The 22,508-nt window shown below is 41.6% G+C and overlaps 2 protein-coding genes across 4 annotated transcripts in view; one reads left to right on the top strand and one right to left on the bottom strand.

Moving 5' to 3' along the window:
- ube2d1b (ubiquitin-conjugating enzyme E2D 1b) overlaps positions 1–2,493 on the bottom strand; it is a 16,155-nt gene extending 13,662 nt beyond the window's left edge. The window contains exon 1 of the mRNA XM_041963035.1: positions 2,414–2,493. The gene's annotated coding sequence lies outside the window, so the exon portion shown is untranslated. The remainder of the gene's footprint in view (positions 1–2,413) is intronic.
- On the top strand, positions 375–22,508 carry ipmkb (inositol polyphosphate multikinase b). 3 transcript variants are annotated; one of them, XM_041963031.1, is made up of 7 exons: positions 375–801; positions 1,052–1,637; positions 7,878–7,963; positions 10,202–10,298; positions 10,927–11,099; positions 16,073–16,154; positions 16,351–22,508. In XM_041963031.1, exons 2-7 carry the CDS (start codon positions 1,400–1,402, stop codon positions 17,166–17,168), a joined length of 1,494 nt encoding a protein of 497 aa, XP_041818965.1. In that variant the 5' UTR covers positions 375–801; positions 1,052–1,399; the 3' UTR covers positions 17,169–22,508. The 3 variants fall into 3 exon arrangements, with proteins under 3 accessions (XP_041818965.1, XP_041818967.1, XP_041818966.1); XM_041963033.1 differs by having other exon boundaries at positions 375–1,270; positions 1,415–1,637; XM_041963032.1 differs by having other exon boundaries at positions 375–1,306; positions 1,415–1,637.

Here is a 22,508-nt window from a genome sequence, read left to right as displayed (position 1 = left end):
AAATAGGAAGGAAACAGCTGTTGTCAAGGAGCAGCTAAAAACTGATGAGACGCAGGGACTGACAGCGGGCACGACGTCCTTAAACGTTTAGAGGGAATATTAATCGAGCTGGAAAGCGGATTGAATATGAGAGACAGGTTACTAATGTATATGATTAGCCACATAGCATCAACTGTGAAACTGAACGAGGCACAATAAATCTCCATATCTCCATATTTCACACAAATGAAAAAGGTAAATCAGCTGTTGTCCTGCAGCGCCTCTCAGTCCTGTGTGCTGCCGCAAAGGTAGGAAGGGCTGCGTTTTGCGACAGTAATGGCAAGTGTCGGAAACGTGTGGGAGGCTTTGGGCGCTGTTCGTTACGTAGGGAGGTAGCCGCCTACACTGACCTGGATATCCATGGCCGAGCAGGACTTCATCGACCTTTTTTGATATTATGGATTTCATAACGTTTTTGTGCTCATCTTCAGAGAATATGCATTCGTCTTGAAGACGGTTGTGCGGCAAGTGTGATGTCTTACTGGTCCGCTCAATTGTGACGTGAGGAATGGCTTGCCGAGGTAATGGACAGTATCGATAAGTTAGCAATCAAAACCTGGACTGAATAGCCTCTTCGTGAAATATCGGGACTTTATGGTCTGTTTGCCCCCCCATGCTGCTGTATTTGCTGAGTGGAACTGGATATCCCCCCTGAGTGTCTCTAAACATCTGCATTACTGAGAGACAACACTATTTACTTCTCTGACGCGAGGAAATGGAGCTGCGTCAGGCTACATGAACTTCATAACGATAAGGCCGGAGGTTTGTTGACTTTCCCTTCATAATAAAGGCACCAAATCTATTAATTTTCCCTTTGAGTAATGAAGTTTAGAAGTTGACAAGTCCTGTAACGGTTGGACAAAACGACAGTCGACCTTTTATTACTAAATTAATGCTCCGTCTTTATGACTGCTTTGGTCAATCGTAGTATCTATACATCTCCCGTCGTTTTATTTTGGAAGCGTTGAACGGAACTCGTGCTGATTCTGCTGTGTTTGACGCTGCTTGCAAGAGGCCAGGATGTATTTATGCTGCTGTCCAAGACATGAAAAGCGTTGAATCAGCGCTGCTCCGGGAGACGTGCTCCATCACCGGCCACAGCGGGGGTCACGACAGCGTTCCTGTCCGCCGGTGCTCCTGCTGCTGGGGACGCGAGCGAAGCTGCTGTGCTGCTTTCGTCTGAACTGGAATATTTCCATGAAGGCTTCTCAACCTCACGCCCAAACAGTTTGTATGCGGGGCTGTATTCTGAGCTTACGTAATAAAAGTATGTGAATCGATACTGTCACATCGTTTACTTTTTTTAGTTAGATTTTTTTTTAATAAGGGCTTTCTGTTTTTTCCATTTTTTTTTCTACGAATGTCAACAACTCAGCGCCAAGTACTGATGGAGTCCTCTCTAGCTCTCGGCAGACTGGAACTGACCCCCGGTTCACCCGCTGGTGGGGTCAGCCTAACCCCGCGGCTCTGCGGGGGCCCCCCTGCAAAAGAGAAGTGCGGCCAGCGGCCACAGGGGCCACAGGGGCAGGCTCACCTGAACGGCTGTGTCCCGCTCTCACATCAGGTGGCGGGTCATAAGTATGGAGTGGATAAAGTGGGTGAGTAAACTGGACCGCAGATCTTTTCTTATTTCCTTGCAGTCTTTTCTCTTTCTTTTCTAATTCTTCACACCTGTATGTAACTGAGGGCGCAGTGGAAAGCACGACCTAGAAACGGTAACACACCAAGAGTTTTCTGAAGTTATCTATATAAACACACAACTTTCTGCACACTACTTGCATCTGCCAGCATGATGTGTTTCTGGAAAAAGCTCAGGAGAAAATTAAATTTGTAAGTTTTGTTCCCTGTGTGATGTATCAGGAACCAAAGTATGGATGACAAAGTAATCAAGAACAGCTAATTAGGAGATTTTGTAATCGTTGGCATGGTGATTTTTTTTTTTTTTTTGCATGAGGGAGCAGCATACATATGCCACTCTCACTCTCTGTCCCTTCTAATTAACGGTGTAGTGGGTCACAAAGGTCACGGTTCAGTATTTCCCTTGGTTTTAGTATCACACTTCTCTGGAAAACAAAATGTAGAAAATAACGTTTGTGTTGTTGATTTTTTGTTAAGACACTGAAATGCTGTTATACTGTCAATAAGAAAAAAATGCCTGTGCTCATTTATCCAGAGCAGCACAAGGGACCGGCTGCACGTGTGAAGACATATCGTAGCGAGGCTCGAGCACTTTGATCATATGCATGAAACCCTGTGTACTTTTGACTTAGTATAGTCACCTCTCCACAGATATCCATTCCTATAGCATTAGTTACTGTTTTGATCTGAATGTGCAGCGACAGGCTGCCTGAATGCTGTGGGGGGACAGGCTTACCTTCCACTTTGTTCTGCTTGTTCCGCATATTCGGAAGGGGCTGCTCAACGGGCTGCAGCGTGGCAGCTGGTCGGTGGTGTTGGTGATTTACAGGGTGGCTGAAGACCGTTGTGTCGCAGCTTCAGCATCGGCCTCAGAACCATTAAACCCTACTACTGATCTACACCCACTGCATCTTTTACATGTGGGTGCCTGCCCTAAATTTGATCAGAGATCATTTGTGAATTTGTAAGCACTGCCATCCCTGCTCCATGGCCTCTCTCTCTAATCTTGACTGACACATGCTAACACTCGTGCACACAGGACGCCTGACATTTTCAAAGCCTCCATTGTGTGTTATCAGGCAAGGTGTTGAGCTGAATTGAGTGTGCATAATACAGCCAGCAGCTGGTACTGTTACAGTACGGCCTCAGATGGATGAGTCATTGCTGGTTAGTCAGTTACCTGCCTTGATGAATTGCACACCTTCAAAGACATACCTTTATGTTATGTAACAGACAGGATGACCTTTGTGAGAGTGGCCTGAGGCTCGCAGTCAGCCAGGATGAACCTGTCCATCCACAAAACTTTCTTGATTCAAGTGTTCCTGTTTTATGTGACCTATCTTAATGTCACAGTTTACATTGTTTTCTTTGGGTAGATCCAGCATTTTCTTTATTTGCATTTGGTTCTTGCATATTCACCGTGTTGGATTACAGGCTTATCAGGAGTGTACACAAAGGGCACGTTGACTAAGAAAGACCTTGTTTATTTGTTCTGGAAATTGTGATTCAGGGTAGCATATTGGCTGAGGCGCGACAGAGGGATCAGTTCAAGTGTGTTTTCAGCATGAATCTTCACCGTCTGCCGGGTAGTGAAGCTTCATAATAACGGCAGGGTATACCTGGTTTAGGGGGGTGGAGAACTCGATGGAACCTGACCAGTCAAAACCATTTTCAGTTAAACGGACATTCTCTTTTGCAGGGTTAGGTGATCATTTCTGTTTCCGCATAGTTTAAGCGTGGTTACTCAAGATCTCCAATAGGCAATCCCATGACCAGGGGGTGGAGGGGGTTACATCACGGCCTGCCAGTAAAATGCCAGCGTGGATATATGGGCGTAGGAAAAACTGATCTTCCTTTCCTTTGACATATGATCCAATGGCCAAATGACACAAGCCTATCGCACAGCATGTCAACTTTTTTAGAATCAGAGTTGTACCATGGAATTGCTTTGTTAATTGAAGCTTGCTAGCAAATAAGATAACAGTGTCCGTCAAAAGCTGTATTCTTTGGCTCCATGACTGGTCATCACATCTTGTTCAGTGTGGTTCAAACAAAGGTGCAGGTCGGTGTGAAGAGAACTGGACCAATTTCAGCACAAACACTCTCACTTCTTCTTATCAGTGCCTGCCACTAATGAACGAGTGGATCCACAGAAAATCAATGTACAGCAGTTCACTTCTCCAGTGTGAACATTTGCTGTTTTTATATCACTGAAAACTGAATAGAATTGGGGTTTTGAAGTCATTTGAAGTCTTTACCTTGGTCTCTCAAATTTGGAATTTTTTAACTGTGTTTTGACGTTTTACACACTAAATGATTATCAGTCAATTATTATTTAAATTGATTAATTAATTTATGTTATTTAATATTTAATTAAAAAAGGCCAGGGATGAAGTTATTTTCAGGGCAAGGCCTGTGATAAATACAAATTTATTGTGGCATTGTGGCCAAAATATATGCCACCAAGGCCAAGACCAATGGCTCAAGAACAATAAGTGATAATTACATATGATGAAGACAAAACTGTCTACAATCAACAAGTAAGAGTCAGTGCTTTGAAAAACAGTACTGAGTTCATTTAAAATATAACCTGAATGTTTGCCTTTTCATAAAATGCTGTCTGACTGATTTTTTTTCATTGACTCTTTATTATTATTAATTTTTTTTATTATTAATTGTTGTTATATTATAAAGAAAAATGCTGAGCTTTCAAATTTCATCAGGACCATCAAGCACATCATGTTAAGGAAATAGTTTAAAAACATGCACACAAAGGGAACCATTTACTGCTTACTGCTGTTAGAGTACCATTGACTGATAATGAGCCTCATTAGCCACCGTCAGTAATCAATACAAACACACATCATCACTGTAAACCTTTAATCAAGCCAGTAACTAACCATAGTCGATGACGCTCAGATAACCTTATCTTACTTTAGCAGAAAATTAAGCTTTCTCTCTAAAATACAGGCTGCTTGGTGCATAAGATACACACTAAATTAAACTAAGAATGATAACACTGTTATTCACCCTGTGGCGTCAGGGAGAAATAGTGTGTCCTGCCTGTCCACATCACTGTAAACTGAACTGAAGAGCTTTAGGCTTTAGACAGGTTGGGCTCAAGGTTTCCAGTTTACGACATTTACTTGTGATTTTTGTCTCGTTCCCTGTCCATTTCATATGTTCCCTTTGTGGCATTGTGCTGAAAAAGTGGTAAGAGGAAGTCAGATCTCGCAGCATTTTATAAACTCAGTGGACATGTGTAGTTAGTGAACACTCGGCAGTAAATACACTTAAATACACGACTTCACAACAGGGCACCCCAAACGAGCCCAGCGGTAGAAGAGGCATTACAGCCACACTCCGGGGCATCTTCTGCACTGGCTGTGTGGCTGTGGTGGGATTCCTGGCCTGTTAATTGTAACCTTTAATCAATGCAGTTTTTTTGTTCTCATGTCATTCAACACTGTGAGGGTTTTTTTTTTTTGCACTTTGTACATTCATTGTATTTATTTGCCTGTTTTTTTTCAAGGTGACAATATATGGGAAATGACAAATGACAGGCTTTAAATGTCTGTGGACTCACATGCTGAAGCCTGTCTGCACTCGTATTCATCACAGACATTCTGAAAAAAGTTACTGTGAAAGGAACTGAGGGAATCAAACTTACAAACCAAAATCAATGATGGAATCTGAATAATTGAATCTAAATGTGTGCAAAGGTGGGAAGGTCTGTGTTGCTGATGTGTTCTGTAGATGATTTCTTCTGGATGTCTCCTCCCTGTTTGCAGCGTCCACTCCTGCCGTATATTTAACAGTAATATGGAATGATCTTTTCTTAGTCCCTCTTAGGGCTCGGTAGTGATCAATCATTAACACTGACAACCTAAGTTCAGCCTAACTGGCAGGAAAGTGGTATTGACACAGTATTGAAACGCAACAGTTGTAGAACGAGCTCTGGAATCCTGTTCAGCTTGTACTTCTGCCGACTGAAAGAAGCTCACTCATCCTCCCACTGCTCTTTTTCCCAGGCCTCCAGTCTGCTTCTTTGTTTAACTGTGTGGTATTGATGGGCTGAAACTTTCCTTGAAGGGCTGTCAGTTGAGAGGTTGTGACTGACCACTAAATGAAGCTTTGCTCTCATTCATTATTTCTGATTTGATTTAGTGTTTGGTTGGATGGGAAACCTACAGAAACTGTGGGGCAGAACCGAGTTCATCCCTGGTGTAGCTGCAGAGAGGATGAGAAGTGTTGGATGTGTCGGCTTTTAAATAGTGTATAGTTAAAGAGAGAGAGGTCCACAGGAGCAAACGTGATTTAATGTAAATGTGATCGTGGTTACAGTGCAGATCAGGCAGAGACTGGGATTCTCTGAAGCAGTGTTTAAGTGGTACGACCACCAACAGATGAGGAGGGGTTTTGTGTTCATCCAGCGGATCTGTATCAGGATTGGTTGTTCACATGTTTATGTTCAAGAAATGACATCATATGGATTTTTAAACTCCCACATATCAATAGCAATATCAGCTGGGCTATAATGGCTGCTGTAGTTTGTCAGGCTTAGCCACGCTCTGGGTGGGAACTTAGCTTCGTCTGCCCTCTTTGGTGTATGTGGCTTCAGATACAGCTTCACCTGTAAATCCTAGATAGCTAGTGTCAGCGGGTTGTTAACTGGCTCAGGTAAGGTTTTATAATCGAGTCCAGCTCTAGCTGTGTTCATGAAGAGTCCTTGATTACCAGCCAGTTTCATGCAACATCATTAGAACCGTGACTGTATGTGACATGGTGTGGAACTGTGATCCTTGGGGGAATGAATTAGTATGTTTGCTTTCAACATGTTCAGTAGTGACATTTTGGTGTTTTTTGTGTCATGATGAACAAGCCATGATTCATAGATAAGTGATGCCAGAGCAGAGGGCAAATACAGAAAAACAAAACAAATGTTGGCAAAAGAAATGAATTCCTGATGAGATCTGGCTGACTGGATTTATTCACTGAAAGTCTTTTCTAGAATGTAGAACCGGTGAAAGGATTTCAGGTTCCAGACCGCTCTTCTTCAACCTGAAGAGCTATTTGAGCAGTTTTTGTATGACTAACGTTACTGTTGTCAGATAGAAATGTTAAATCTTTAGTAGGTTTACGCGCAACAAGGAGAGGAATGCTTACATATGTGATTTTCAATTTGTCAGGGGTCAGCCCAGGAATTCTCAGACTACGCCTGTCAATTTAAAAAAACTGGTTTTAACAAGCTAGAAAGGGCCCAGAGGTTATGTCAGCAAAGTCAAGAGACTAGAAACAGTTTTTTCTTCAACTGTGCATGCATGCATGTCTGTGAGTGACTTAGGTTACCTTCAGGGACACGTTTCAGACTCCAGTTAATGGGAACGGCTTCTGCAGTTCCATACAAAAGGGTGTGTTCACAATTGGAAAGAAGCTGATTTTTAGTGGTTAAATTTAGAGTAAGGGGTTAGGGCGTTTGGCCTTGGGGCCTTTTTGTAGTTCCAGTGTCTGACACAGGCTCAGGTGAAAGTCCTCTGTGTTACTCAGCAGACCTCACCTGTCAGCTTCTCCATGTTGAAGGCAGGACTGTTCAGCCTTTTAACCTTGATAAGGATCCCTTAGACCTTGTGACTAACATTTTCAACTGTAAAAGTGAATGTATGGGCTGAAACCCTTTTAAAGAAAGGCAGTTTTAACATAGCTTCAGTGTATGGTAATGGCAGTAGAGTTGAGTAGCTCAATCACAGCTCATGGAGATGGACAGTATTTCATTGTCCTCTCCATATTAAGTCTGTATTACATCAAGTCCCTCATGCTGTCCTCTCTTTTTTTCATCTCAGTAATCTTTCTTCTCTTTCTCGATATTGACAGATTCCACTTTTTATGTTACCATGGCCTCACACTTCCCTCCCTCTGTCTCTTTACCTGCACTTTATGGCTGCTGTCTAAGTTGTGTGTGTGTTTGATAAATATCACAGTTTATGATTCAGTGTGAACACAGTGAACTGCTAATGGTGCTGAATGAACTGTGATGCATATTAAATGAAGGTGTGTTAAAATCAGAATTTGACATTGCTTAGTGCAGTACCACTCAGCCATGTCTTATTACGCTCTCCTCGTTCCAGCACCAGAACAGTTCCAGTGCTTTGCTTTGCTAAACCTTGCTTTGATTTTGAGCTCCGTCTTTGTTATTTTTTCAGGGATTTTGCAGCATCCAGATGGAACAGTCCTGAAGCAGCTTCAGCCTCCACCAAGAGGTCCACGAGAGATGCAGTTTTACAGCATGGTAATATCTGTGCATTCAGAAAGTCACACAATGACATGCAGGAGGCGACACAGAAATATGAAGACCTGTAAACCTTTTCTCATTGTTTTCAGTCTATATCCAGTGTCCCCATAAATATAAAACAAAGTGTTTATACATGTATGATCTTTTATATTTTAAATAAACCGTTCAAAATGTGTTTAGAAATGGAGGAAGATCAGATCATAACACATTTACAGAATGAAATTCTGCACTTTCACTATTTCTTTAGTGCAAACATGAGCTGACTGCCGACTAATCAGCTAATCGATATTACAAGTCATTGTTCAGCATCAGTTTTGTATTGTGTAAGAACATTCTTTGACATATTGTTACAACACTGCTCATAATGCAGTAAGGAAATAGACTTGTGTGAGGTCTCCCACCCTGTATGTAGGGCTGTATATACTGTGTGTTTGTATGAGCATTTACCTCTATTGTGACTGGTATCCTGACTTGTGCAACAGCACTTTCAATACAAAGTGGATGGATGGATGGATGGATGGATGAATGGATGGATAGATGGATGGATGGATGGATGGATGGATGGAGAAATGTAAATTCTTAATAGTCATATAAATATCACATGCTCCATACGGGCCTGTGTAGTCACGTGGTGGCACATGTGTCTGCTTCATCAGAGCTTCAGTGTTTGCTTTAAAGCTTAGCAGCACTGTCAGCCTCAGCAACTCTCAAACAAACAGGAGTGAGTCATTGCATCTTGTGAGCATGTCTCTTGACCAAACCAATCAAACCTAATCCCAACAGCACACATCTCACAGTGACTTGGCATCTTGCAGAGCTGGAAATCTGGTTACAGCTGAGAGAAAAACATTATTGAGCTGCTCCAAAACATCAGTAATACATCTATTTGATCTATGTGCAGTTTTAGGTTTTGTATTTATTATTTGCTCTTGGAGGATCAGAATAACAAGACATTTAACAACATGGGGCTGGTGTTACACTGTATGTTCATCATACATCATCATAATAAATTCTGCTTGTTCAGTTTCCATCAAAATTGTTATCAAGATGAAAAAGCCTCAAAAAGAAAGAATGTTCCGCATATTGTATTATACCCTGTGTTTGTGATGAAATGATCAGCTGATTAATCATTAGTTGATCAACAGAAAACTAACCAGCCAAAGTTAAAGGATAACTTTCATTTTTTACAACCTGGACCTTATTTGTAGCATTAAATACGACCATTTACTCACCCAGACAACTTTGGTGGCATTTGGAGTCGTTTTGAAGAAATTAGCCCCAGAGGAGCAGCGCGTATATCCGTATAATGCGAGTACTCGGGGCATCCATGTGCAGCCTCTATATAACGCATAATCTGCGGCGAAACTCGTTCATATTCCAATATTTTGTTATGATATGCTGGTGCTATTCCCCTCTGAGCCCGTGGTGGCATGTGTCTCTAGACAACTACCTCTGCCGTGGATGATGTCATTACCGAACGCCGGGCGCTGCGAGCAGCCAGCCACAACACGGCTGACTCTGCGGCGGTCGGCTACGAATACGCAATAACGAACCATAGCTGTGCCAAACTACAGCTAAACTAGCCGACCGCCGGCTCAGAGGGGAATAGCACCAGCATATCATAACTAAATATTGGAATATGAACGAGTTTCGCCGCAGATTATGCGTTATATAGAGGCTGCGCATGGATGCCCCGAGTACTCGCATTATACGGATATACGCGCCGCTCCTCTGGGGCTAATTTCTTCAAAACGACTCCAAATGCCACCAAAGTTGTCTGGGTGAGTAAATGGTCGTATTTAATGCTACAAATAAGGTCCAGGTTGTGAAAAACAAAAGTTATTCTTTAATACGTGATTGATTAAGTCATCTATTTATTCAAAAAAAGCCAAGCAGTTGCTGGCTCTCTCTTCTTTAATGTGAGTAGAATGACGGCTGGTTCTAGTCCTCCACCCCTGTCTGGAATATCTTTTGGGTTTATGACTGTTGCTCAGACAAAACAAGCACTTTGGGCATCATCTTGGACTATAGGAACCTGTGATTGATATTTTTCTCTATTTCCTCATATTTGATAGGCTGAACAATTAATTGAGCAATAAAAATGGTTTAATCCAAATTAAACAAAATGAAAACATTTATTAGTTGCAGCCCTATAATAAATCTACAGTATCCATCTGTATGCACAGTATAGAATGATGATGGTGATGTGTGTGTTTGTGTGTATGTGTGTCATAGGTGTATGCAGAGGACTGCTGTGATCCCTGCCTTCTGGAGCTCCAGAATTATCTGCCCAAGTACTATGGCACCTGGTCCTCTCCTGACAGCCCCAATGGTAAGACACTGACCTGTGTGTGCACAGCCATCTCTCACTCACCAAGTCCACGTCCAAAAATACATGCCAGTTAGATGAATTGGCTTCTTATCAATATTAGTCCGCTGGTAGACCCGTTATTGTATCCTGACAGATACGGCATAAATAAGGTCCTTTGGGAGTTAATCATCAAAAACAATCCTAGAACAACAGAACAAGCAGGCAGGGTTTTTTTTGTAAACATGAACACAAATAAACTTTTGGATATTTTTAATTGTCACCAAGATACACGCTGACATTTTACAGTTGTTTCTAAATGGCCTCTGACCCAGTTTGGCATTTCTGTCTTGCAATTTAAAGATGATATTGAAGGTCAACTTCAGCGCTTTTATTTGTCCCCGAGGGGCGTAGTAGCAGTAGGTGAAAAAAGGTGATCACATGAAGTTTAAAGCTTAAAATATTAGTGGAAAAAGAAGGGCAAAACAGGCACGATTTGTTGATTCTAGAGGATGTGAAACATTATTATTAACAGCAAATTATGACTGTTCTGTTATTTTTAAATAAAAAGCCAACGTAATTTGCATGTGAACAAGCTACTAATAACTCTGAAGCACACGTCATGGCCCGTCTGTCTGTGCCGCTGCCTTAGACCTGTACCTGAAACTGGAGGATGTGACTCGACGCTTCGTCAAGCCGTGCATCATGGACGTGAAGCTGGGCCAGCGGAGCTACGACCCGTTCGCCTCGCAGGAGAAACGGGAACAGCAGATCAGAAAGTACCCACTGATGGAGGAGATCGGCTTCTTGGTCCTCGGCATGAGGGTGAGTGTGAACTGTTGTGGCAGATCTTTGATTTCTCACATTTAAACTCGGAGTTGGACTTACTTTCAACTGGAAATGGTCTCTATGGCCCAACCAGAAAAATAACAAGGACATGTACTTTCAACAAACTTTTTATTATAAGTTTGAGTAATGCCTCCTATGGCAATGATAATCTAAACAGGCCCATATTTTACAGCTCTAATGAGATTTTCTGAGGTGGAGTTGAACTGCAACCTCAGTATGCTTTGGGATGTCATCGGATTGGCAATCTCAGGCACTAAACACCTGCTGTAGTAAATCTGAAGTGTCTAGAGATCTCTGTATTTTTAAAAACAACTATAAAAACAGAAGACCATCAGACCAGAATGTTCCAGCGTGGATGTAAGAGCCATTCACATCCACAGAGGAGCAGCAGTATCAATATTGTTTTTAACTGGTAGGATTCATGCAGTGGTTCAAAAGAGATCTTTTACTTTCTTGAAAGTTTAGACTCGACATCCTTGTTGATGTTGAAAAATTGAGTTTTTAGGAGTGAATTAAATAGATATTACTTTGTAATGTAAAATGTCAGGAGTGGAAAAAAAACAGAAATGCAGCAGGATGTTTAACAGCTGTACCCTAGTTTTTCCCTTTTCTGTTAAAAGAGGAGCGTGCTTCACTGAGTCACTTACATTTCTGGCTATATTCGTCAACGACTATCCTTTTACTGATGCCTTTGGCTCCCTCTGTGTCCCAAATCTCATATCTCCATAGTATCACATGTGATGATTCTACAGTTTCTGTCCAAATACAGTAGTACCCCACCCCTAGTAACACAGTAACAGGAGTAATGGATGATAAACATCCGATACTGTTGAACAGCCTGAGCTGGATCAATGTTTAACCCGTGTGTGATATGTGAAGTATGTTTAGGTTATTAAATGAACAGCACATAAATCACCCTCTCGTGTGTTTGAGCACACACATATACGCACACACACACCCATCCGTGCAAATAGCTGTTGGTCATCTGAAGCTAAGATCTGAACTCTGAGCTCAGGCTTTGGAACAGTAAACACACATCATGTCAGTGTCTCATTAGTTTGTATACATGGGTGAAACAGACAGATGACAGGAAAGAAATAGAGAACTTGTTATCTGTTGGAAAGGAAAAGCGTCGAATAGCGAAACCTTTATCGCTTTGATCAGTTTCCATTGCAGTGTACTCTCAGTATCATCGGTATCAGTACGTGTCCCTGTTTGGGCTTTCCTGTCTGCAGCGAGAAACAAACAAAAACCACCCAGTGAGCTGAATAAGCAGTTTTCTATGAAGTTATTGGTGTGTTCATCGTGATGTGGAACACTGGACACGGCAGCATTTCAGTACTTATACTGGATTGATCTTTTAACCTTTGACACCTTGATACGCTGCTGCATATAAACAGTTTTTTTTACAACAAAACTTCTATTTTTCTTTTGATAAAATACAGCAAGTCAAACTTCTCAAGTGCAGCATGCACGTTTTTTCACTTGTTGTTGCCATTTTTACCCATTTTCTCATTTCAAACTCTTTTTGTGTTTCAACATTTCAGCTTTCCAGTATAAAAAGACGATGTTCTGAGATATTTAAAGAAACAGGCAAACAAAAATACTAAAATGATGAAGAATTAAATCAAATTTGAAGTTGAGGTCAGGGCTGATTGTCACAAAAGGATCTGTGGATTGTATGGAATGGACTTGTTAGTTTATCAGTCCTTCGGTTGCTTTCTGTTTGCCTGATGTTTGGAGGGGTGAGTAAAGGTTTGGACACCCCTGGTCAAAATTGTTGTCACTGTGAGTAGAAGATGGACTGAACTCCAAAAGTCATACAGTTAGAGATCAAACATCCTCTTTTCGTTTTACCATTTTTGTTTTTGGTAATTTTTAGAGGGAAAGAAAATGAAAGGAGCACAATGTGAAAGTTTGGCCACCCTCCCTAAAAGATTTGAGCTTTCAAACAACTTTTACCAAGGTCTCTGACCTTAATTAACTCGACGTGCAAGTGCTATGGCTTGTTCATTATCGTCTTTAGGAAAGGCCACATTTCATATTGTCATTAGGAATACTGACATGTCCCAACAACTCTTCAGTGCGAGTACTGGATGAAGAGTCGGGAGAGGGAGGGTATGATTCAAGGCTGAGAGGAGGTGATGAACAGGTCTAACTGCCAGTCTATTGGTACTGTAAAAAATAGCGCTTTGATTGATGGTTTGTCCTTGCAGGTCTGGTAGTGTTTGTCTAACCTGATCCTCAGTGTAAATGACAGTCACTGATCAGCTATACGGCTGCATGTCTCCACCCTTTGTAAACTGGTCATAAATGAACTGTAAGTCAAAGTCAAAGTCAAAGTCAGCTTTATTGTCAATTCTGCAGTATGTACAGGACAAACAGAGAATCGAAATTGCGTTACTCTTCAACCCTTTGTGACAGGACATATATTAGAAAAGAGATAAATAAAAAACTGTACAATCTAAATAAAAACTGTACAAACTAAGTAAGTAAAAACTGTACAATCTAGATAAAAACTGTACAAACTAAACAATGAAACATTGAGAGTGTAATAGTGCAAATGTAAACGGTAGTGCAAAAAGAATTAGCTTAACAACTGGTGGTGAATAAAGTGACAGTGTGTTGTAATCTTGTGGATTTGAGGTGGAGGTTAATGTACAGGAGATAAACTTAGTGTTTGAGCTGTGCTACAGTACCACAGACTGAGAAGTGACAAAGCATATTACTGCAAAACATCTACATCTTTCAGAACTTCGCTGTGCACATAACCCCACATTTTGTCGCAGGAAGGTATGCTCAGGAGGGTGCTGAATGTGTGCAAATCCATAATCCATAATTAAACTATACTTCACACGAAAAATGGGATTAGAGGATTATTTAGAAGAAGATAAAACCCACAGAGAATTATCACCAATTCAGCAGGTATTCCACTCAACTCTACAGAACTTTTTAGCCCCTTTTAGCTCTTTGGTTTTACAGCCCATGACTTCACTGTTTGGCTCAGTCTCAGCTGTGCATGTAGTGGATTATAAGTATAAAGTAGTTCAAAATGATTACTCACATTCAGTATTTTTAGAATTGTGTTTAGAAGTATAGTGCTTGAGTGGCACAGTTCTTGTACTCTGTTTATATTCATCCTAGTTGGTGACTTTGAAAAGTTTGAGCTCTAGGTAGAGTCAATTTTAATGGTTTTGAATTTTGTGGCTTTGGATTATGCTGCTAGTAAAGTATTCTTTAGTGTGGAAGCCACTCAAGATATAATTTAGCCAGCTGAATAAGAGAGAAATCAATAGTTGTACCACTGAACATGGAGTTTCGAACCGAATGCGCCTGGCACTGTGCTGGGGAAAATTCCCATACTAATCTCTGATATGTGTTTATTTAGACGGGGAGGAGACTAATTAGTGGTAATGATCTTCCTGATGGAGGAATGATAGTGGGCCAGCAGAGAGTTAGATTGAAAGGAAAAGATAAAGAGGTGAATGAGTGTAGTGCTGAGGAGTAAAACTATGAAGCCCTTCTTTCTGAGGGTTTGCTCAAGCATGCATTTGAGGCTTAGACTCACAGATGTGTTCAAAAGTAATCCAGGCTAACATGTTGTAGCGTCCCAAATCTCATATCTCCATAGTCGTACGTGTGATGATTATACAGTTTCTGTCCAAATACAGTAGTACCCCACCCCTAGTAACACAGTAACAGGAGTAATGGATGATAAACATCCGATACTGTTGAACAGCCTGAGCTGGATCAATGTTTAACCCGTGTGTGATATGTGAAGTATGTTTAGGTTATTAACTGAACAGCACATAAATCACCCTCTGTTCTAAATTATTGCTCTTATTTTGAAATAAAGGCAACATGAGAAGAGAGTTGAAATCATGAACAGTATTAACGTGATTGTCTGACTGATGACCATGTGGATGCAGTTCTATGATAAGGCTGGTTTATTGGAAACCCTTCCAGCATGAACTGGGGCAATAGATTGATTGACATCGGTCAGAACCTGGTTCTTTTCGAGGTTTCTGCTTGTTAAAACGATGCTTGCTTACGAGTGGACCTCTGGGTCTCTGTCCAGAGTATGATCCTAGAGACCTGCTCTACATGGAAAGTGTCATGAGACGAGTTTTGTTGTGATTCTGTCCATTTGGTTCTTTTATTTTGTGGTAGATTTTATCATGTACAAGTATCTCTCTTCATTATGAAAATGAATTTGTGATCATTTACCATCAGATTACTCTCTATAATTTTCACGTCCTCATGATGAAAATCTTATTAATGTTGATTGTATCAACATTCTTTCATTGCAAGTCTAATAAAGTGTGCCGTCTGTATGTGAAACGAGTTCATGTATGGGATTAACCCGAAAATGTCCTGGTCATTTCCCAGCTAACTGTCAATAGGATCACTTTTGCAGGTGTTCTGGACCGAGCTTGTGTCATGACAGGGCTCAGCGTGCAGCAGGCTTGCAGTAGCTTTTGTGGTTTGATCTGTATGAGCTGGCTGGTTTGCCGTCATGGAGGCAGGTGTGAGTGTAGCTGTGGACCACTAGATGGAGGCGGTGTTTGATCAGCGAGAGAGAGGAGCTGCACCGAGTTGGTGGTCATTCCTGGTCAGCGTGCATCTTGACACCTCTGTTGCCGTTGTGCTGTGGGTTCAGAGAGAATAAGACTGTACACAGCCATACACAGCACAGGATTTCTTTTTTGTGTATTGACTTTTCCTCAGCGTATGTTGCCAGCTCTTGTTTCTAAATTCTCTAAATGACATGATTTTGATGCATGAGGGTTGATCAGAGCAATAGATGTTGCAGGTAGCTGTTATTTGCTAAAATTAGTCTTTGTTGAGTCTTGAACAGAATATGACACGTGTATGTACACACAAATAAATATTAGCATACAGTGTTTTGGGGACAAGGACCAACACAAGTGCATTTTCTCACATTTCAGGTGTATAAAGTGTGCAGTGACACGTTCGACTCATATGACCAGCACTACGGGAGGGGACTGGTGAAGGACACCATTAAAGATGGTAAGTGCACAGCTTATGAGTTGACCAATGCTTTTCACTAACACGTTTGACATGTTCCTACCACTGACAGTGAAGGAGGAACAGTGTAGGAGGAATAACTCTAAAGTCATCACATGCTCAATCACATGTATGCTGAGAGAGCAACAACCAAAGAGCAATTTAAAACTCTCCCCTCCTCTCCTTCCCTCTCCTCCAGGCCTGGCTAAATTCTTCCATAATGGTGTCAGTCTGAGGAAGGATGCAGTGTCAGCCAGCATCTGCAGAGTGCAGCGCATTCTCCGCTGGTTTGAGTCCCAGCATCAGCTCACCTTCTATGCCAGCTCACTTCTCTTTGTCTACGAGGGCCTCCCCTCCTCTTCCTCCACGTCCTCCTTTTCTTCCCCTTTCAGCACCCCCTCGATCAGCCCGAATGCAGGCAACACTGCCATGTTATCGTCAGCGGCCGACGGCGGTCAGGGTGGGGAGGGGAAAGCGAGGCAGGAAGGGGTGGGGCAGGAAGAGGAGGTGGCCGAGTACAACAACAACAACATTCAGGTGTCTGTGCCGTGGGACTTCAGTCTGGCCACCATTTACACCAACCACACAAAAGGTGGCCACCACCACTGTGCTAAGGGTCATCTCCATGGCAACAGTGGGGATGATGATGCTGTGGAGATAACAGTGAGCTCAGTTTCTGGGGATAACATCTCAGCACTCTGTGAAGAAGACAACTCTGCGTGGAAACGGACAGGTGAGTCGCAAAAGCCACCAAATGGAAACGGAAACAAATCACAACTGGAAGGGAAGGATGAAGATGGAGAGCGGGAGGACAGCGGCAGGAGGAGTAGGAGAGAGGAGGAGAAGCTGAAAGGACGAGGCGGTGCAACAGAGGGGAGTGGAGGAGACACAAAGGTGGAAGTCAGGATGATCGACTTTGCCCACGTTTTCCCGAGTGAGGGCCATGATTACGGCTACATCTACGGCCTCAAACACCTGCTGACAGTGCTGGAGCACATCCTGTGTGAGGCCGCCTGAAGCCCTCACTCCTCCCCGCCTTCTCTTTACCTCCGGACCTGCTCAGTGAACCACTGTCTCCCCCCGTCAACCCACTTTCCTCTCAAAAGCTGGAAACCCTCCGAGGACACAGGGACGAATCAAAGAAGTGAATATTAAAATAGAACTATCATCGTCATCATCATCATCTCACCTGATTGTGATGGTCTATCATTTGTGTGTGTGTGCGTGCGTGCTGGTGCGTGTGTGCGTGCGTGCGAGCAAAGCGGAGGTAGGAGAGGCAGACAGCTGTGTTTTCCCTGTGATCAGCAGCGCTACATGCACTAATCAATCCATGAAGGCATTACGACCCGGAACTTAAACACAACATCTTCAGCTCTGCAAGGTCACATGACTTCACCTTTATTCCATCCCAAATGCATTTCTAGAAAATAGGTTTTGACCAACATATGCCATCACCATGGCCACTGAAATGATCTGGTATGTTTCTTTTAAAATTGTATATTGGTACACCTCAAAATAGCTGTAAATCAGGAAGTGCCACTGTTTTATGGCCAAATCCATTTTAAGAGTTTAGCATCTATGTGATGAAGTATCTTGATTTTCACTTATATACTTCACTGGATTAGCCTAAAGATGATTCCCATCTGTTCCTAACGGTTTCTGAATTTCTAGGAAATTTACTATATTGTGATATATATCGATATTGCAGTATAAAATTACATTTATTGTGATTTTTATCCATGTGGTCCACCCCTACCTCAGTATATTTTGACAAAACAGGCCCAACTTAAGGTCCACTACCTTTTTCCAGAGCTAATGAAGTTTTCCCAGGTTCCCTGGACATGTAAGATTATTAGCTGTTATGATTTCATCCATAGTCATCCAACATCTCCATGAAAAAGTAATATTTTAAGTGTAAACCAAGGATGTGAAATGGATTAGGATTTATCTGACTGATGCAATCCATTCCATGGAGTGAGCCTGATCCAGGACTTGACTTCCTGTCTCCTGCTGAAAAAGGATACATTAGCAGTCCGCGGATGGACGGTTGTCATAGAGATGGATCTGTTGACACGCAGGCTCGTTAGTAGTTATGATTTTATCAATATAATTTACAGGTGTGGAGTGGATCCTCTGGATTGTTTGATAGGTGGCCAGTCCTTCACAGCATCAGGATCAATCCAAAGGTCTGAAAGCTATAAGCTGAAAATTGATTTTTCAATTCAAGTGAATTCAAAAGGAATCGGTGAGAGAGACTTTTGTTTGTGTTCGGTCGAGATGAGGTGTACTATTGAACTATGCACTAGAAAACTACCTAAAACTATCTAAACCTAATCTGTTAGACATAGCACAAGCGTCATTGTGCTCCAGGACTCAAAACATGTTGCGTTTATCTGCATCCTGGGCGTCGAGCTAAAGCCCATCCACAGTGGTTAGCTGGGTTTGGTTCCTTTAGGTTTATAGTACACTGTCAAATGAAACCAGAGCGGGGAAACAGAAGCCTCCTGTTTGGCCTCCACTGGACCAGTGAAACAAACAGTGGAACAGCTGAATTAGGATCCAAATGGCTGCTCGAGGGTTAAACTGACACAGATTTGCTGTAAGTTTGTGAGCATTGGGTAAAACAAGAAGTCTGCAGAATGTTGAGTTTTAAGTTGGGTCGTCATTTTGCATTTTGTTTAAACCACTGTCCACAGGTATCTAACTCAGGTAATTTTACTGTAAGAAAAACTGCTTAATATTACTGCTACTGTCCTCTCAGCAAGATGATCCTCATGCTGTCTGTTTTATAGTCTTACTCAATGTTTGGCTTTTTGACCATATCAATGTTCATCTTTGAGCCATGTTTCTGACCGCTTAACCTTATAGAGACCTTACATGTTACGTTGTCTTTTACCATGGCTGTTTTAATCGTTGTACGCGTTGGGCTGCCAAATCACCTCCCCTGTCAGAAGCCTGTGCTCTTTGCTGTGTTTATTCTGGTTAATTAGGTGTCCCCCCTCTTTTCTGCCTTAGCTTTAGGAACAGGATTATATTCTATTTTTTAAGAAAACTTATATCAAAAGGTTGATCGTTGCTCATGAGTGGGTTGGACGTGCCATTTCTCTTGCATTAACCATGAGTGATTCTATGATTTTAAGATAGAATATAGTAATTAAGTGGTTTAGGATTGAGCAAGAATAGGAAAATCAGCTGTTGAGAAGTGATTGCTGGGAATACTTTTATTATGATTTGACAGAAACGTAATGCCTTCCCTAAGAATTTAAGATTGTAGTAAAAAGATATTTGAAACATGCTGCTTTAATGGGAGTCGGATGACGGGCTCACCAGAAAGGGACAGAATGCTAAAGGAACGAAGGGCAGCGACTGAATGGGGGGGTTGGCTTGGTGCAGTTGGGCAGAAACAGAAGTCAGTAAGTCCTTTTTACACTGATCTCAGCATGAGAAAATATACAATATATTATTTAAATTATTTTTTTATGCCATGTTATCAAAGGTTTAGTTAAACTGTATAAAGACCAAAGCATTCGTTTAGCTGTGATGGACTTATGGAAGCCCAGAGCAGCCTGGGTTAAATATAAGCAATCAAGGTTTCTGTACAGGCTTTCTGACTCCAGCCTCTGCCCTCGACACCAACACTGGAGCTACTTTAAATGTCATGTTAAATCTCACTGCTCCAGTCTGCCACAAACCCGCTTTGATTTGGTCCATCAGTATGCACAGGCCTCTTATGTTAATGCAGCGTGGAATATATAAACATAATGAATAATATGAAAATCCAGATCTTTTGTAAATGAACTTGATTTGATGATTTTAATCTGAACTCAAAGAAACTGGGAACTATTAAAATGAACAGTTTCTTTAGCATTTCTTTTTAATAAACGTGATTGTCTGAAAAAATCAACATGAAAGTTTAGGAGTCTTTTGAAGGATGTTTACAGCAATTGATTTTTAGTTTTTTTTTTATCGCCGCCTTATTTTCTCTTGATGTCCTCATGTCATCTCTGTGTTTTGAATATTGATTATTGATCATTCCGTCAGCTTTGTGAATCTCCTCTCTGTATTTCTAGCCTGTTGTGGCATGGCTAACTAACAAAAACCATATCATGTATTTGTACACAGGGCATTGTTGATGTTGGTTTCATGATTGAATGACTCGTAATGATGCAACTTTTGATTTGAACCTCTACATGTAAAAAACAGAAAATAATCAATCTTACTGAGAGGTTTTATTTCAGTGTAGGTGGGCAGATTTCCCAACAGCACATCCACTCTGTTCTTTACAATTTACTGAATGTTAAAACGATTACAAGCACCAGCATTTTGGTCTATTTAAAATGTCCCTTTTAAAGGGCCACTGACGGTTTTTTCTTTCTTTACATTACAGCCAATCAACTGCAGCGGAGCATAATGTTTGGCGTCCACTCCACATTATGTCTGCCTTTCACTGTCACTCTTACTTACAGTCATTTTTAAATGCAGACTAAGTTGAACAGTCTGAATCATGTGCAGTCTATAGTAAAAAGCATGAATACCAATCTGGTCATTTCAACCTTTATTGGCCTGTACCTATGACAAACCTGGCCACTTTCAAATTTAACATGCGAAGCCGTGTGTGGCATGTGTGGCTGATTTTTCTGTACAGTTAGTGAAGAGTAACACTGCCCACCTCCTCTGCCTCAAAATGTCTCAGTAAAATCTGGATAGTCTGGATGCATCTGCACTGGAAACTGATACTACACCATTACATTTTAGTCCTGAGCACTAAGATATGACAAAAGTCTCGTTATAGAAGCTTTGCTGAACATACTGCATCATATCAGAATGACAGTCCAGCTGCGACAGTCCAGCTGTGACAGTCCAGCTGTGGTTCTGGTGTTTCTGGTTCTGCATTTCCTGACTTTTCCTGACCTCTGATGATTAGGATGCAAAATGTCACACTGACAGTTCCAGTGATTAGATGAGACAGAGTGAATCTGGTGGGTCTGGCTCTATGTTTCGGTCTTTATGCTCTACTCATTTGTTTACATTTCAGTTGCTCTCCTCGTGACCAGGAAAGGTTAGTTAGAGGCCAGAACGTGATTTTCTATTCTTTAACTGCAGGGCTTTAATAGGATGTTTGGTACTGAGTGAAATGTTTTTCTTTGGTTATTATTTGTCTATCAGGCACTGCATACTAATGAAATAGCCGATTTATGACATCTGTTTTACAAATTTCCTTCTCCTTTGGACAAAAAAGCGAACCAGCCACCCTCTATTGAAGGAGCATAAAGGTGGTGTGTCATGTTTTAGACCATTAACTACAAATTATGTCCTGCACATTACTGCCAGCCATTTCACAGCATACTGTACACCACTCTGCAAAATCTCATAATCGCATAATAACATTTTTTTTTTAATCACTGAGTCATTATTAACTAAGAAGAGACACAAAGCAATGACTGTAAATGCTGAAGCTAATTTAGAGTAACTGCAAGTGAATTTTCATCACCCACTGACATGATGGGAGGTGAGCAGCTGCCTGGAAGGTTCAAAATCTGATGGGATGCTTTGAAAAATGGACAGCAGTAATCTGAGTAAATGGGGTAAAACATGCAAAACCAGCAGTATGCCTCCTTAGTGGGGTTGAGGAAACAAATGTGAAATGTGGGACTAGTGTCTTCTCAGCCAATCAGAATCCTTTGCTTTCAGCTGGGACCACAGCTCCAGCTGAAACCATTTGACTTTCTTTGCGCTTGTGATTGAGCTTTCAGCTGCGTCAGTCGGAGTTCTGATGCTGCCTTTATGTCATGGGAAGAACCATCTCAGAACATCTACAGATACTCTTTCCCTTTGACACAAATGCTGCCGTAGTGAAAGATTAAAGGGTCATGCACACTTTTTACTAAAATGCATTTTCTAAGTACACACAAAAAGATGATCTCTGCTTCTGATTGGCTGTGATATCCTCCAACACTTTTCCTTTGAGGTGTAAATGCCAGGTTAGTGTGGCTGACTGTTGAATGCTGTTCATGTGGTGTAAAAGCTGAACACTGTGAGTGCTTGCAGCATGGTGTTGTTCGGCTGCCATCATGAAAACAAAACCTGTTGGAGGATTAAAAGTGTACCAGGTCTAATTCAGCTTTGTCTAACACATGGAGTTAAGTGAGGGACTGAACCTGGCCCACCCTGTTGAGCCCTCTTATGGGAACTGAGCTCTTCAGCGCCTCAGTGTGGATTCTGAAGAGTGTTATGAGCCTGAAGCAGAACAGAAAATATCATCCGTGTACATAAGGAGAGAAACTCAAACAGTAAATGTCCTCTACAACTACAAACCTGATAACTTGTTATTTTTTCAGCAATAAAAATATTAATCAA

The sequence above is a fragment of the Chelmon rostratus genome, chromosome 21 (assembly GCF_017976325.1).
Source record: "Chelmon rostratus isolate fCheRos1 chromosome 21, fCheRos1.pri, whole genome shotgun sequence".
Taxonomy (NCBI): Eukaryota; Metazoa; Chordata; class Actinopteri; order Chaetodontiformes; family Chaetodontidae; genus Chelmon; species Chelmon rostratus.
Note: the sequence above shows the minus strand (reverse complement) of the source record. Positions and strands in the feature narration are given on the sequence as shown.